The following is a 14,878-nucleotide window of genomic DNA, read 5'->3' on the forward strand; positions in this document are numbered from 1 at the left end:
CAATGTAACGGCTATAAAACAAAATTGAGTAGAATCGATGACAACAAGGCATCCTTCCCTGATGAACTCAATGCACACTACGGTCATTTTGAACATGAGGTCAGTGAAACAATGTCACCTGCTCTAACAGCCTCAGGTGCACCTGTATCCCCAGTCACCACTGCAGATATCAGGTCGGCCTTCTTGACAGTGAACCCACGGAAAGCAAATGGCCCACATGGAGTCCCCACCCATGCTCTCAGATCCTGCGTGTACCAGAATTCTCAGACATTAGATTAGATTCCCTACAGTGTGGAAACAGGCCCTTCGGCCCAACAAGTCCACACCGACCCGCCGAAGCGTAACCCACCCAGACTCCTACATTTACCCCTTCACCTAACACTACGGGCAATTTAGCGTGGCCAATTCACCTGACTTGCACACTTTTGGATTGTGGGAGGAAACCGGAGCACCCAGAGGAAACCCACGCAGACATGGGGAAAATGTGCAAACTCCATACAGAGTTGCCTGAGGCAGGAATTGAACCCAGGTCTCTGGCGCTGCAAGGCAGCAGTGCTAACCACTGTGCCGCCCTTTAATCGCTCCCGACTCTCATGTGAGATTCTCACCTGCTTCAAGAAGACCACTTTCATCCCAGTGCCAAAGAAAAATCAGGTTGCATGCCTTAGTGTTTCGAGAAATTAGCAATAGCATACATCAGCTCCAGCCTCCCAGAATGCCTTGATCCACAATGATTCGCCTGCAGTTGAAATGGATCCATGGCACTTGGCATCTCCCTTGCCCTACAGTCATCCCTGGAACATCTAGATGACAAGGGCACCTACGAGAGACTCCTACTTACTGATTTTAATTCCACCTTCAACACCATAATTCCAACCAAATCCAAACTCCAAACTCTGAGACCTAGGATTCTGTTGCTCCCACTGCAACTCAATCCTCAACTTCCTAACCCACAGACCACAATCAGTAAGGAGAGGCAACAACACCTCCTCCACAGTAATCCTCAATACCAATGCCCCACAAGGCTGGATACTCAGTCCCTTACTGTATTCCTTATACATTCAACTGTGTGGCCAAATTCAGCTCTAACTCCACTTACAAATTTGCTAATGACACCATTGTCGTGGGTCAGATCTCAAATAATGACAAAACAATACAGGAAACAGTTGGAGAGCTTAGTGGCATGGTGGCAATCTCTGCCTCAATGTCAGCAAAATGAAGGAGCTGGTCATTGACTTCAGGGAGTGGAGTGGAGGACACGCTCCTGTCTGTATCAATGGTGCTGAGGTGGAGGTGGTCGGGAGCTTCAAGTTCTTAGGAGGAAATATCATCAATCTATTGTGGTCCATCCACGTCGATGCTGCAGTCAGGAAAGCACGCTAATGACTCTTCTTCCTCAGAATGCTAAGGAAATTCAGGAAATGCACAATGCTTCTTGATTTTTATTGATTTTTATAGATGCAACATGGAAAAATATCCTATCCGGATGCATCACAGCTTAGTATGGCTCTGCCCAAGATCACAAGTAATTACAGAGTGTTGTTAACACAGCACAGTCCATCACAAAACCCAGTCTTTCTTCTATAGACTCTATCTATACTTTCAGAAAGTAACCAACACCATCGTAGACCCCTCCAACCCAGGAATACTCTCTTTCACCCTCTTCCATTGGGCAGAAGATATAAAAGTTTGAAAACACGAACCAACAGATTCAAGAACAGTTTCTTCCCTGCCTTATGAACAGATCTCTCATATTAGAGTTGATCTTTCTCTATGCTTTCTCTGTAGCTGTAACAATATATTCTGTATTCTGTTCAATTACCCTAATGTAATAACATAAAGTATGATTTGTCTGGATAGCACGCAAAACAATATTAATTGTATCTCAGTACATGATAATAATAAATCAAAATCAAAATCACAGGAAGCTGCTAGGTTTTACAAGAGCCCATGATGTTGGGGGCATGGCATTGCTGGCATGAAGAGAGGATTGGCTGACTGGAAGAACGCAGAGTGGAGATAAAGGAGTCTTTTCAGGATGGCAGCCAGTAACTAGTGGAGTTCAGCAGGGGTCAGTGTTGAGTCCACAACTATTCACATTATACATTAACAATCTGAATGAAGGAACAGAAGACATTCTGGCTCGGTTTGCAGATAACACAAAAACAGGTGGAGGGAGAGGTAGTGATGGTTCTTGATTAATAAGGGGATCAATCAAAGGTTATGGGGAGAAGGCAGGAGATTGGGGTTAAGAAACATAAAAGCCATGATTTAATGGCTGAGCAGACTCTATGGACCAGGTGGTCTAATTCTGCTCCTATATCTGGTGGTCTTATGGTCTAGAATTCTGAAAAGACATGGAGAATTTGGTGGAGATGGTAAATAAGTGGCAGATGAGTTTCAATGCACAGAAGTGTGAGGCATCATGTCTTGGTACAAAGAATTGACAAACAAGAACTATCAGACGAGAGGGAGCAGAAGGGCCTGGTCATATATGTGCACAGATCATTTGAAGGTGGCAGGACAGGTGGAGAGAGAGCAGTTAACAAAACATACAGTATCTTCGGCTTTATTAAGGCGGCATAAAGAACAAGAGCAGGGAGGTAATGTTCCTCTTGTATGCAGTATTTGTTGGACCTCAGCTGGAATGCAGTGTACAATTCAGGACACTGCATTATAGAAAGAATGTGAATGCAATGGAGAGCGCGTAGAAGCCATTTACAAGAATGATTGCAGGGATGAGGGACTTCAGCAAAGAGAATAGATTGAAGAAGTTGGGATGTTCTCTTTAGAGATAAGAAGGCTAAGAGAAGAGCCGATGAGAGGTTTTCAAAATCATGAGTTGGCCAGTTGGAGTGATAGGGAGAAAAGTAACAAAATGAGAGGGCATAATTACAAAGGATTTGCAAAAAGGAGAAAATGAGATGAGAAAAAAAACTTTTTGACACAGCAAGAAGTGAGACTTGGGAATGCGTTGCTTGAAAGTGCAGGGGAGGCAGATTCAAGAGAGAATTAGATGATTATCTGGATAGAAATAATGTGAAAGGAAAAGCAGGAAATTGTCAGTAAGTATCCATGCTGGTTTGAAGAGTTGGTGCAAATGAATGGCCTCTTTCTGTACTATAATACTTCTGTGATTCTGTGAAAATGGCTGCTGATGGTCAGGTCACTTTTCCAATTTATGGTCAGATTGCTAGAACTCTCAAAGTTCCTATTTGACTAGCCATGAGTGGCTTGCCCCCTGTAATGGACGTAGCAATATGAAACCCATCTGTGGAATGTATACATCTTATATTGTTTAGAGATTTATGCAGTCTTCCTCTCTCTGAACTTTAAGCTCGACAAACCAGGCAATGGAGAAACCAGCTTGTCCAATATTATTTAAATGGAGAAAAGCTGCAGAAAACTACAAAGTAAAGAGACTTGGGAGTACTTGTGCACAAAACACAGAAATCTAGCACACAAGTGCAGCAGGTAACCAGTAGGTCTTATGCAATGTTGGCACTTATCTCAAGGGGGTTGGACCATAAGAGTAGGGAAGTCTCACTGAAACTGTATAAGTTGCTGGTGAGAGCACATTGTGAGAAGCGCTGTCCCCTTATTTAAGGCAAAGATATTTCATTTGAGACAGTTCAGAGAAGGTTCGCTAGGATAATCCCCAGTATGGAAGGATTATCTTCTGAACTGAGAGGATGTTTCCTCTCTGAATAAAAGGGTGCCAATTTAAGACTGAGATGAAGAGGGTTGAGAGTCTTTGGAACTCCTTGCCACAGAAAGTTGTGGGAGCATGGCCCTTATGTATACATAAGGCTGGGATAAATAGATTCTTGATCGGTAAAAGAATCAAATCTTCTGTGGCAAAGGCAAGTAGGTGAGGAATGTCAGATCACCCAGGATCCTCTTGAATGGTGGTCAGTCTTGAGGGTTGAATGGCCTACTCCTGTACCTGTTTCATATGGTCTTATCCTTTGTGTAGATAAAATAAGTATTGATAATGTGACCAAAACTGGCAACAGATAACAAATCTGTTATAACTAGGGAAAAGCAGTCAATCTGCAAACAACTGCAGAAACAGCAGCCAATAGGATAGCAATAACTTTGCCTTTAAAACTAGAGACTACAACATCTTAAAGTCTTTTAGTTTTCTTATAAAAATGCGCCATTCTCTTTAAATGTATTTCTGTGTGGTTGCACGCGTGCACTTGAATGAGATAGCATTAGATTTTCAGGGTGAATATGCAAATATGTGATCCTCTTTGTTTAAGCACACAAATTGATCACACACACTCAAGGATAAGTAATATACATTATAGACATTAATGAAGGGAACAAAACGTTTCAGCTACTCTCTCGTTCTGTCTGTTACACTATATTCTCTTATTCCGTCCATTACACTACATCTGAAATATCTGAAATTGAAGCGGAGCAATTGCTGAGAACAGGTATACTTACAGGTTGACAATATTTACTGTACTCTCTAAGATACCTTTGAGAACATCAAGAGAAATGGAGGTTGCACGAAGATCTCTAGAAATGAACAAATACTTCAAATATATGACTAATTTTGAATATAATTAGCTGAACTAGTATGTCTACACAATGGTGTGTGCAGTGTGTGTCTGTGTGTGTACATACTTAAAATATTGTCACATTTTCTAATTGCTATGTTTCTGTCCACTTATTCAAGGCTGCCAAGCAATAATAGCATTTGTAGCCAAGAGAGAAGGTAGGAAACTTACCCAAAGATTTTTACAGATGACACTGATTAGATGGCTGGTGGCAATTCATTTGCCCTCATCCTATAACTGATAGTTTTTCTCTCCTCTATTGTAGGAATAAGTGTTTGCTTAGGGAATTAGGGACTGTATTAATCTAGCATTGATCTTTCCACAATTTGTCAATTTGATTTTAAAGTAAAAGGAGCATGAGCATATATTCCTAAAACAAAAAAAAAATGTCACATGTATGAGGGGCCTAACAGATGAATAACAGTTTGTTTTTTCTCTAGGGTGGGGGATTTCAAAACTGGGGAGCATACTTTTCAGGTGAGAGGAAAGAGCTTTCATAAGGACATGGGGGCAACTTTTTTTTTTACATAGAGTGGTTTATGAATGGAGTGAACTGCCAGAGGAAGTGGTGGATGCAGTTACAACAGTTAGAAGACATTTGGATAAGAACATGAATAGGAAAGGTTTGGAAGGGTATGGGCAATACAGAGGTAGGTGGGACAAATCTGGTTTGGGAACAAGGGCGGCATGGACTATTTGGACCAAAGTGTCTGTCTTTATTCTGCGTGAATCTACGATACTGAGCCAAACTGCTTCCTCCCCTCACCTTCTTACACTTCCACCCATGCAAAGGTTTGCTGGTGCCAAATATTCAAAGAGAGCATTGTAATCTATCTCATTTCTTGATTTGTAATTCACTGTGAAGATAAGGAAGCTATTTTTCATATAATGATCATTGTTCGGCACTTTTCCTATTCCAAGATAAAATTCTAATAGGTAGAACTGTGTGTAAATTAAGATAAGAAAGATCAGATGGCAAATCAACCTGTCCGTACATATTAATTACTTAGTTCCAGGGTAAAATTGCTTATGTTTTTAAAGCATCTGGGCATAACTTTGACCTTGGACGTTAGTATAAATGGTTAATAATTAAACCATCTGACATACATCAATCCCCATTTTGATTTCTATTGACCTCAATGGCAAGATGTGTTGGGCAGTTTAATCAACATTGGATAATGGAGTAATAAAGTAGGCAAAGTAAAAAAAAAATTACCTTCCAATTTTTCTGTTCCACAGACACTTTTCAGCTAACTAAAAACACAGGATCTTTCTGTTCTACATGTTTTAATACCAATATCACAGAATTCAGAGCCATTTTATTTATCTGCTAACCCATAGACGAATGTTAAATATTTAAACTACAATTTAATACCTACAAGTTCAGTTATAGGATGGCAATTAAGCTAGATATTTTATAAAACCTTCGAAAATGTAATTCAAATATATATATGGAATTGCAGATCTTTTAAAAAAGACATGAATTATTTTAATTTTAATATCGTCAACATACTTACAAATAGATTATTGAAGATAGACGATCAAAAGCACCATTTCCTATTAAGCTTAAATAATTATCACTTATGTTCCTAAAAGAGAGCATAAATTGTAAAATAATTCAAAACATTTATCTTCAGAGAACACATTTTCCATGTTCAATGCTTATACATCACTTTTGTTAAAAATACATTAATTTAAAAATAATCCATTAAATTAATAAAGTAATAAAGTTATTTAGAATAGATTGAAATTATCTGCTGTGTTCATATCAGCAAACGGCATTTCAACTTCATGGTTTTCAACTTATTTCTCCTCCCTCTTGGTTTCCACTAGTTAAGGATTATAAATAAATAAGGGGACATAGTGTTAAAATTATGGCCAAACTGTTTGGGAGAGATGGTGGACAGTTTTTCTACTCACAAAGGGTGGTAGATGTTTAGAACTTCCTTCCACAAATGGCAGTGAATGTTAGATCAGTAGTTAATTTTAAATCTGAAATAGATACATTTTTGTTAAGCCAAGCTAGTAAGGGATATGGAGTTAGACCACAGATCAGCCAAGAGCTCACTGAATGCTAGCATAGGTTCAAGGGGATGAATGGTCTATTCTTTGTTCGATGTCACTGATCAAGTGTTAATTTGGAATCTATCCCTGGTATTTGTAGTTTGCCAATTTGAATTTGCAAATGCGTCCTTCCGAAAGCTAAAGGAAAAATATCAAGGAAAAACAAAAGAAAAATGAATTTGGAATGAGGGGAACTCCGGGAATGAACTCTGGTGGGGGGTGAGGATTTGGGGATGGAAATTGTAACTGTGCTGGTACAGAAATTTTCTCAGCAACCTGCTCAGAGATGCTACCAGACAGCTCTGAAGTAGGCAGATTTGAACGCAGGCTACCTATACCAGAGGGAGGGACATTACCACAGCACCAGAAGAGGTTGGTGTAAACTGGGAGATTAAGGGAATAAAGAACCAGAACACTGAAAGGAGTGAGATACTTCTAGTGTGAAAAAGAAAGCTAGGGAAGGGAAGAAGATGCCAACATTAACAAGAAGTAGATTAACACGAGTTGATGGGATAGTGGGATACCCTTTTCACTCATCATCCTCCTTTGGTTCAATGTGGATTTTGCCTAACAATGCTGCTATAACACACCTTATGAGAACTGACTATGAATTTTGCTGAAAAAAAAATTTGTTGAAGCTTTTTGTCTTGCCCTCACAAAGTCATTGAGTCATAAAGTTATACAACATGGAAACAGACCCTTCATTCCAACTCATTTATGCCAACCAGATATCCTAAACTGATTTAGTCCCATTTGCCAACATTCGGCCAATATCCCTCTAACCCTTCTGAAATAACTCCACTGAGGCTGATATCCCATCACCCAGTCACCATTTATTTACATAAAAAGAGACTCCTTGACACTGATCCAGCTCCCTCAGAGCCAGCTCTGAGTGAACAGAACCTCTGACACTCCTGTTTATATCTGTCATCCAGGGGTCCCTGAGTAGACCATATTAAAAGCCCCAGTCAGGGAAACCATATTATATAAGGTCCACCTTGCTGACCTCATTACAATCATTGCATTCCTCCCAGCTAACACACAGTGGCTTGCCTCTTGCACCCAGGGCTTCTTGGAAAATTCATTCTACTTTTCAGGAGACAAAGGTGTATAGGCAACGACATCTGTCGTATCCATCGCAGATTCCGAGGTATCTTCACCTGTTGGACTATAACTTGGTGTCATGTGACTTTGTCCACCCCACTCCAACACCAGCACCTCCACATCTGACAGCTCCAAAAGCCTCCTGTTTACGGCTGATTATGACATCCCTCCTGATATGAACCATTTCTCTCTTCATGCACCTGTCTCTCTGCCTGTGGTCTCGCTTCTCTTTCTCTCTTCCTCGCTTGCTTTGATGAATAAAACCCAAGTCAACAAACACCTCACATGCCATTCATGTACAGCATGAATGTTACTTGCCATTTATCAGCCAGCCAAAATCTGTTTGTTGTCCAGGTTTTGATGTATATTTCTGAAGAGTTGCAAATGGCGCTGAACATACTGAACAGTTGGGCTTGGAATACTTGTGTGTACTACATATATTAATATATAGGGCTCTGTTCTTTGCAGAACAACCAGTTGTGACTCCTCGAATGCTAAAACAGTCCAATTCCACATGCAGGAATACCTGAACAATATTCAGGCTTGGGCTGAAAAGTAACATTCACACCACACAAATGCCAGGCAATGCCAGGCAAGACAGACTCTAACTGGTGTCCCTGGACATTCAATGGTGCTACCATCACTGAATCCACTAAATTCAACATCACTAACCAGAAACTGAACTGGACTAGTCATACAAGTACTGCGGTACAAGAGAAGGTCACAGGCTAGGAATCCTACACCAAGTAACCGACCTCCTGACTATAAGGCACAAGTCAGGAGTGTGATAGAATATTCCCCATTTGCCTGAATTAGTGCAGTTGCAACAAAAGAAGCTTGACATCATCCACCAAAGTGAAATTGATGAATTTTTCCAATTCCAGACAAGAGAGAGAAACAGCATCAATTATGTTATCAATGTACCGGAGAAAGATGTGGGTGGCAGCCAGTATGATTGGAACAAGGAATATTCCATATACCCCACAAAGAGACAGACATAACTGGGGCCCATGCAGGTATGTTACCACACCTTTGATCAGAAGAAAGTGGGAGGAATTAAAGGAGAATTTGTTCAAAGTGAGGACAAGTTTGGTCAAGCAGAGGAGGGCGGTTGTGAATGGGGACAGTTCAAGCCTTTCTCCAGGAAGAGATCTCTGTTCTGACAGTCAGGAGTGCGATGGAATATTCACCACCTGCCTGGATGTGTGCAACTCCAACACGGCGGCACGGTGGCACAGTGGTTAGCACTGTTGCCTCACAGCGCCAGAGACCTGGGTTCAATTCCCGCCTCAGGCGACGGACTGTGTGGAGTTTGCACGTTCTCCCCGTGTCTGCGTGGGTTTCCTCCGGGTGCTCCGGTTTCCTCCCACAGTCCAAAGATGTGCAGATTAGGTGGATTGGCCATGTGAATTGCCCGTAGTGTTCGGTGTAGGGGAATAGGTCTGAGTGGGTTGCGCTTTGGTGGGTGGGTGTGGACTTGTTGGGCTGAAGGGCCTGTTTCCACGGTGTAAGTAATCTGATCTAAAATTGCACTGAAAAAATTCACCAGCAGAAAGTCACTTAAGACAGCATGACCACTTCCATCTGGAAGGACATGAGTGGCAGAAAGCTAGTGCAATCTTGACATCTGTCTCCTTTTCTGGAGTAGGCTTGCCACCAATGTCCACTAAAGCCCCACTAACCCCCACAGTCAGCTTGACTATACACCCTCACCCTGCTTCCTGTAAAGACTCTTTTCTATTCTTCCAGTTCCTCCATCTCCATAACATTTGTTCCAATGATGCCAACTTCGACAAGGATTCCTCCAAAATGTCTACCTTCTTACTTAACCAAGGATTTCCCACCACTGTGGTTGACAAGGCTCTCGGCCATGTGCAACTCATCTCCTGCACTTTGGCTTTCACTTGCTCTCTTCCCTCCCATAACAGCAATAGGGTCCCCATTGTCCTCACTTACCATCCCACCAACATCCACATCCAAAGAATCATTAGCCACCTTTTCCGTCACCACTAGCAGGATGCCACCACCAGACACATATTCCCCTCTCCTCCTTTGTCAGCCATCTGCAGAGACTATTCCCTCTAGGACACCTTTGTTCACTCCTTCTCAATTCCCAACTTACCCCACATCACCTTCCCACGCAATCGCAGAATGTGTAATGCTCATTAACTTCCTGCCTCCTCACTATCCAAAGCCCCAGACACACCTACCAGGTGAAGCAGTGATTCACCTGCACTACACTCCAGTCTACTGCATTTCCTGCTCACAATGTGGCCTCCTCTACATTGGGGAAGCAAAGCACAGGCTTGGCAATCACTTTGCAGAACACCTACATTCTGTCTGTAAAAATGACCCTGAGTTTCCCGTTGCCTGCCACTTCAAAACACTAATGTGTTCCCTGTCCAATATCTCTGTCTTGGTTTATTCCAGTGTTCCAGCAAAGTTCAGCACAAGCTGGAAGGACAATGCCTCATTATCCGCTTGAGAAGCCTGCAACTTTCTGGACTCAGTATAGAGTTCAATAATTTTAGGGTCTGAACACCTTCTCCCATGTCCTTACCCTGACCCCCACACCCAGGCCTTGTCATCACATGGACTGCTACTACAAATAACACATCGTCAGCCACTGAAGGTCCCCATTAGCTATCATTCTCCCAGGCTGACCTTTACACATTCCTTTGTCTACCCAACTGTTTTTTATCCATCTCCACCTACCTTTACTCCTTCCCCATCCCTTGGCCTTTTTCTAACATATATATCAACTTTATCCAAGCAACAAACAGTTCTGACTCGACCTGAAACACTAACTCTGCTTTCTCTCCACAGATGCTGGCAGAATGCTGAGTTTTCCCAGAAAGTTATGATTTTGCTTCTGATTTCCAGTATCCACAGTTCTTTGGATTTTTCTTCATTTATTCGTATTCCCATTTCAGCCCACAATCAAAAATAACGAAAAATTAAAAAAAAACGTTAAGAACATAAAACTGACTAAGGATTACCATTGAACTGTGAGCTTCTCTTTTCCCTTTACAAATGTTGACTGACCTGTCATGTACCTTCACAATTTCTGTTTCAGGTTTCAGCATTTGCAGCTTTTTGAAAAATATCATTTATAGAGTCATGGAGATGTACAGCATGAAAACAGACCCTTCGGTCCAACCTGTCCATGCCGACCAGATATCCCAACACAATCTAGTCCCACCTGCCAGCACCCAGCCCATATCCCTCTAAACCCTTCCTATTCATAAACCCATCCAAGTGCCTTTTTAAATGTTACAATTGTACCAGCTTCCACCACTTCCTCTGGCAGCTCATTCCATATACGTACCACCCTCTGCGTGAAAAAGTTGCCCCTTAGGTCTCTTTTATATCTTTCCCTTCTCACTCTAAACTTATGCCCTCTCGTTCTGGACTCCCCCACCCCAGGGAAAAAACTTTGTCTATTTATCCTGTCCCCAGCCTGTTTAGCCTCTCCCTAAAACTCAAATCCTCCAACCCTGGCAACATCCTTGAAAGAGTTCAGAAAAGATTTACAAGTTTCACAACATCTTTCTGATAGGGAGGAGATCAGAATTGCACACAATATTCCAACAGTGGCCTAACCAATGACCTGTATAGCCGCAACATAACCTCCCAACTCCTGTATTCAATAATCTCACCACCAGATTAGTCTTGATCACGTTGGCATAAGTAGGGTAGATGTATTGGGTATGCTAGAGGTTATTAAGGTGGACAAATCCCCAGGACCGGATGAGATCTATCCCAGGTTGCTGAGGGAGGTGACAGAGAAAATAGCTGGGGCCCTGACAGATATCTTTGTAGCATCCTTAAATACAGGTGAGGTGCCGGAGGACTGGAGGGTAGCTTATGTTGTCCCCCTGTACAAGAAGGGTAGTATGGATATTCTGGGTAACTGCAGACCAGTGAGCCTGACGGTAGTGGTGGAGAAGTTGCTAGAGAGGCTACTAAGAGATAGGATCTATTTATATTTAGAAAAGAATGAGCTTCTCAGTGATAGGCAACATGGTTTTGTGTGGGGGAGATCGTGCCTTACCAACTTCTTTGAGGAAGTGACCAATTTGTTAGATGAAGGAAGGGCTGTTGTCATATACATGGACTTTAGTAAGGCATTTGATAAGGTTCCCCATTGTAGACTGATGGAGAAAGTGAAGTCACATGGTGTGCAGGGTGTTCTAGCTAGGTGGATTAAGAACTGGTTGAGCAACAGGAGACAGAGAGTAGTAGTTGAAGGGAGTTTCTCGAAATGGAGAAAGGTGACCAGTGGTGTTCCACAGGGGTCAGTCTTGGGGCCACTGTTGTTTGTAATATACATAAATGATCTAGAAGAGGGCACTATTGGTATGATCAGCAAGTTTGCAGATGACACAAAGATTGTTGGAGTAGGAGAAAGCATAAGGGACTGTCAGAGAATACAGAAGGATATAGACAGACTGGAGAGTTGGGCGGAAAAGTGGCAGATGGCTTTCAATCCAGACAAATGTGAGGTGATGCATTTAGGCAAGTCTAATTCTGGAGCGAATTATACAATGAATGGAAGAGCCTTGGGAAAAGTTGATGGGCAGTGAGATCTGGGAGTGCAGCTCCATTGTACCCTGAAGGTTGCTGCACAGGTGGATAGAGTGGTCAAGAAGGCATTTGGTATGCTTGCCTTCATTGGACAGGATATTGAGTATAAGAGCTGGCAAGTCATGTTAAAATTGTACAAGACATTGGTTCGGCCACATGTAAAATATTGTGTACAGTTCTGGTCGCCACATTACCAAAAGGATGTGGATGCTTTGGAGAGGGTGCAGAGAAGGTTTACGAGTTGCCTGGTATGGAAGGTGCTAGCTATGAAGTGAGGTTGAGTAGGTTAGGTTTATTTTCACTAGAAAAAAAGGAGTTTGAGGGGGGACCTGAATGAGGTTTACAAAAGCATGAAGGGTATAGATAGGGTGGATAGAGACAAACTCTTTCCCAGGGTGAAGGATTCAATAACCAGAGGTCATGCTTTCAAGATGAGAGGTGGAAGGTTTAAGGGGAATACACGCGGCAAGTACTTCACATAGAGGGTGGTGGGCGTTTGGAATGCATTGCCAGCAGAGGTGGTAGAGGCAGGCACGGTAGATTCATTTAAGATGCGTCTGGACAGATGCATGAGTAGGTGGGAGCAGAGGGTTACAAATCCTTAGGAATTGACAGACAGGTTTATACAGTACATTTGGATTGGCTCAAGCTTGAAGGACCGAAGGGCCTGTTCCTGGGCTGTAAACATTCTTTGTTCTTTGTTCAATACAGGAAAGCATACCAAACATTTTCTTCACTATCCTATCTGCAACTCCACTTTCAATGAGCTATGAACCTGCACTCCAAGGTCTCTTTGTTCAGCAACACTCCCGAGGACCTTACCATTAAATGTATAAGTCATGCTAAGAATTGCTTTCCCAAAATATAGCACCTCGCATTTATCAGAATTAAACTCCATCTGCCACTTCTCAGATCATTGGCCCAACTGTTGTAATCTGAGGTAACCTTCTTCGCTATCCACTACACCTTCAATTTTGGTGTCATCTGCAAACTTACCAACTATACCTCTTATGCTCGCATCCAAATCATTTATGTAAATGACAAAAAGTAGAGGACCCAGCACCGATCCTTGTGGCACTCCACTGGTCACAGGCCTCCAGTCTGAAAAACAACCTTCCACCACCACCCTCTGTCTTCTACCTTTGAGCCAGTTCTGTATCCAAATGGCTAGTTCTCCCTGTATTCCGTGAGATCTAACCTTGTTAACCAGTCTCCCATAGGGAACCTTGTCGAACGCCTTACTGAAGTCCATACAGATCACGTCCACCTCTCTGCCTTCATCAATCCTCTTTGTTATTTCTTCAAAAAACTCAATCAAGTTTGTGAGGCATGATTTCCCATGCACAGAGCCATGTTGACTATCCCTAATCACTCCTTGCCTTTTCAAATACATGTACATCCTGACCCTCTGGATTCCCTCCAACAACTTGCCCACCACTGACTGGTAGCTCACTGGTCTATAGTTCCCTGGCCTGTCCTTACCACCCTTCTTAAATAGTGGCACCACGTTAGTCAGCCTCCAGTCTTCTGGCACATCACCTGTGACTATCGATGATACAAATATCTCAGCAAGAGGCCCAGCAATCACTTCTCTAGCTTCCCACAGAGTTCTCGGGTACACCTGATCAGGTCCTGGGGATTTATCCACCTTTATGCACGTCCTTCTCTGTAATATGGACATTTTGCAAGATGTCACCATCTATTTCCCTACAGTCTATGTCTTCCATATCCTTTTCTACAGTAAATACTGATGCAAAATACTCGTTCAGTATCTCCCCCATTTTCAGAGGCTCCACACAAAGGGCCGCCTTGCTGATCTTTGAGGGGCCCTATTCTCTCCCTAGTTACCCTTTTGTTCTTAATATATTTGTAAAAACCCTTTGGGGTCTCCTTAATTCTATTTACCAAAGCTATTTCATGTCCCCTTTTTGCCCTCCTGATTTCCCTCTTAAGTGTACTCCTACTACGTTTATACTCTAAGGGTTCACTCAATCTATTCTGTATATACCTGACATAGCGCAGCAGGTCAGGCAGCATCCAAGGAGCAGGAGAATCGATGTTTCGGGCATAAGCCCTCCTGAAGAAGGGCTCATGCCCGAAACGTCGATTCTCCTGCTCCTTGGATGCTGCCTGACCTGCTGCGCTTTTCCAGCAACACATTTTTCAGCTCTGATCTCCAGCATCAGCAGTCCTTACTTTCTCCTATACCTGACATATGCTTCCTTGTTTTTCTTAAACAAACCCTCAATTTCTTTAGTCAACCAGCATTTCCTATATCTACCAGCCTTACCTCTCAGCCTAACAGGAATATACTTTCTCTGGATTCTCGATATCTCATTTCTGAAGGCTTCCCATTTTCCAGCCATCCCTTTACCTGCGAACATCTGCCCCCAATCAGCTTTTGAAAGTTCCTGCCTAATACCGTCAAAATTGGCCTTTCTCCAATTTTTAGATCTAGGTAAAAACAATGACTGCAGATGCTGGAAACCAGATTCTGGATCAGTGGTGCTGGAAGAGCACAGCAATTCAGGCAGCATCCGACGTCGGATGCTGCC

General features: G+C 42.5%; 1 protein-coding gene across 3 annotated transcripts in view; it reads right to left on the reverse strand.

Annotated features, from left to right (window-relative positions):
* Nucleotides 1-14,878, reverse strand: part of LOC122550094 (uncharacterized) — a 146,765-nt gene that overhangs the window by 22,980 nt on the left and 108,907 nt on the right. For 2 of the 3 annotated variants that reach the window (XM_043690664.2, XM_043690663.2), the window contains 2 exons: nucleotides 6,086-6,157; nucleotides 4,453-4,527 (listed from right to left, as the gene is read on the reverse strand). In XM_043690664.2, coding sequence (XP_043546599.2) covers nucleotides 4,453-4,527; nucleotides 6,086-6,157 — 147 coding nt within the window. The remainder of the gene's footprint in view (nucleotides 1-4,452; nucleotides 4,528-6,085; nucleotides 6,158-14,878) is intronic. The other variant, XM_043690666.2, reaches the window with a different exon arrangement.

This window comes from Chiloscyllium plagiosum, unplaced genomic scaffold (assembly GCF_037043375.1).
Source record: "Chiloscyllium plagiosum isolate Xiang-an unplaced genomic scaffold, Cpla_swu_hap1 HiC_scaffold_5, whole genome shotgun sequence".
Classification (NCBI taxonomy): domain Eukaryota; kingdom Metazoa; phylum Chordata; class Chondrichthyes; order Orectolobiformes; family Hemiscylliidae; genus Chiloscyllium; species Chiloscyllium plagiosum.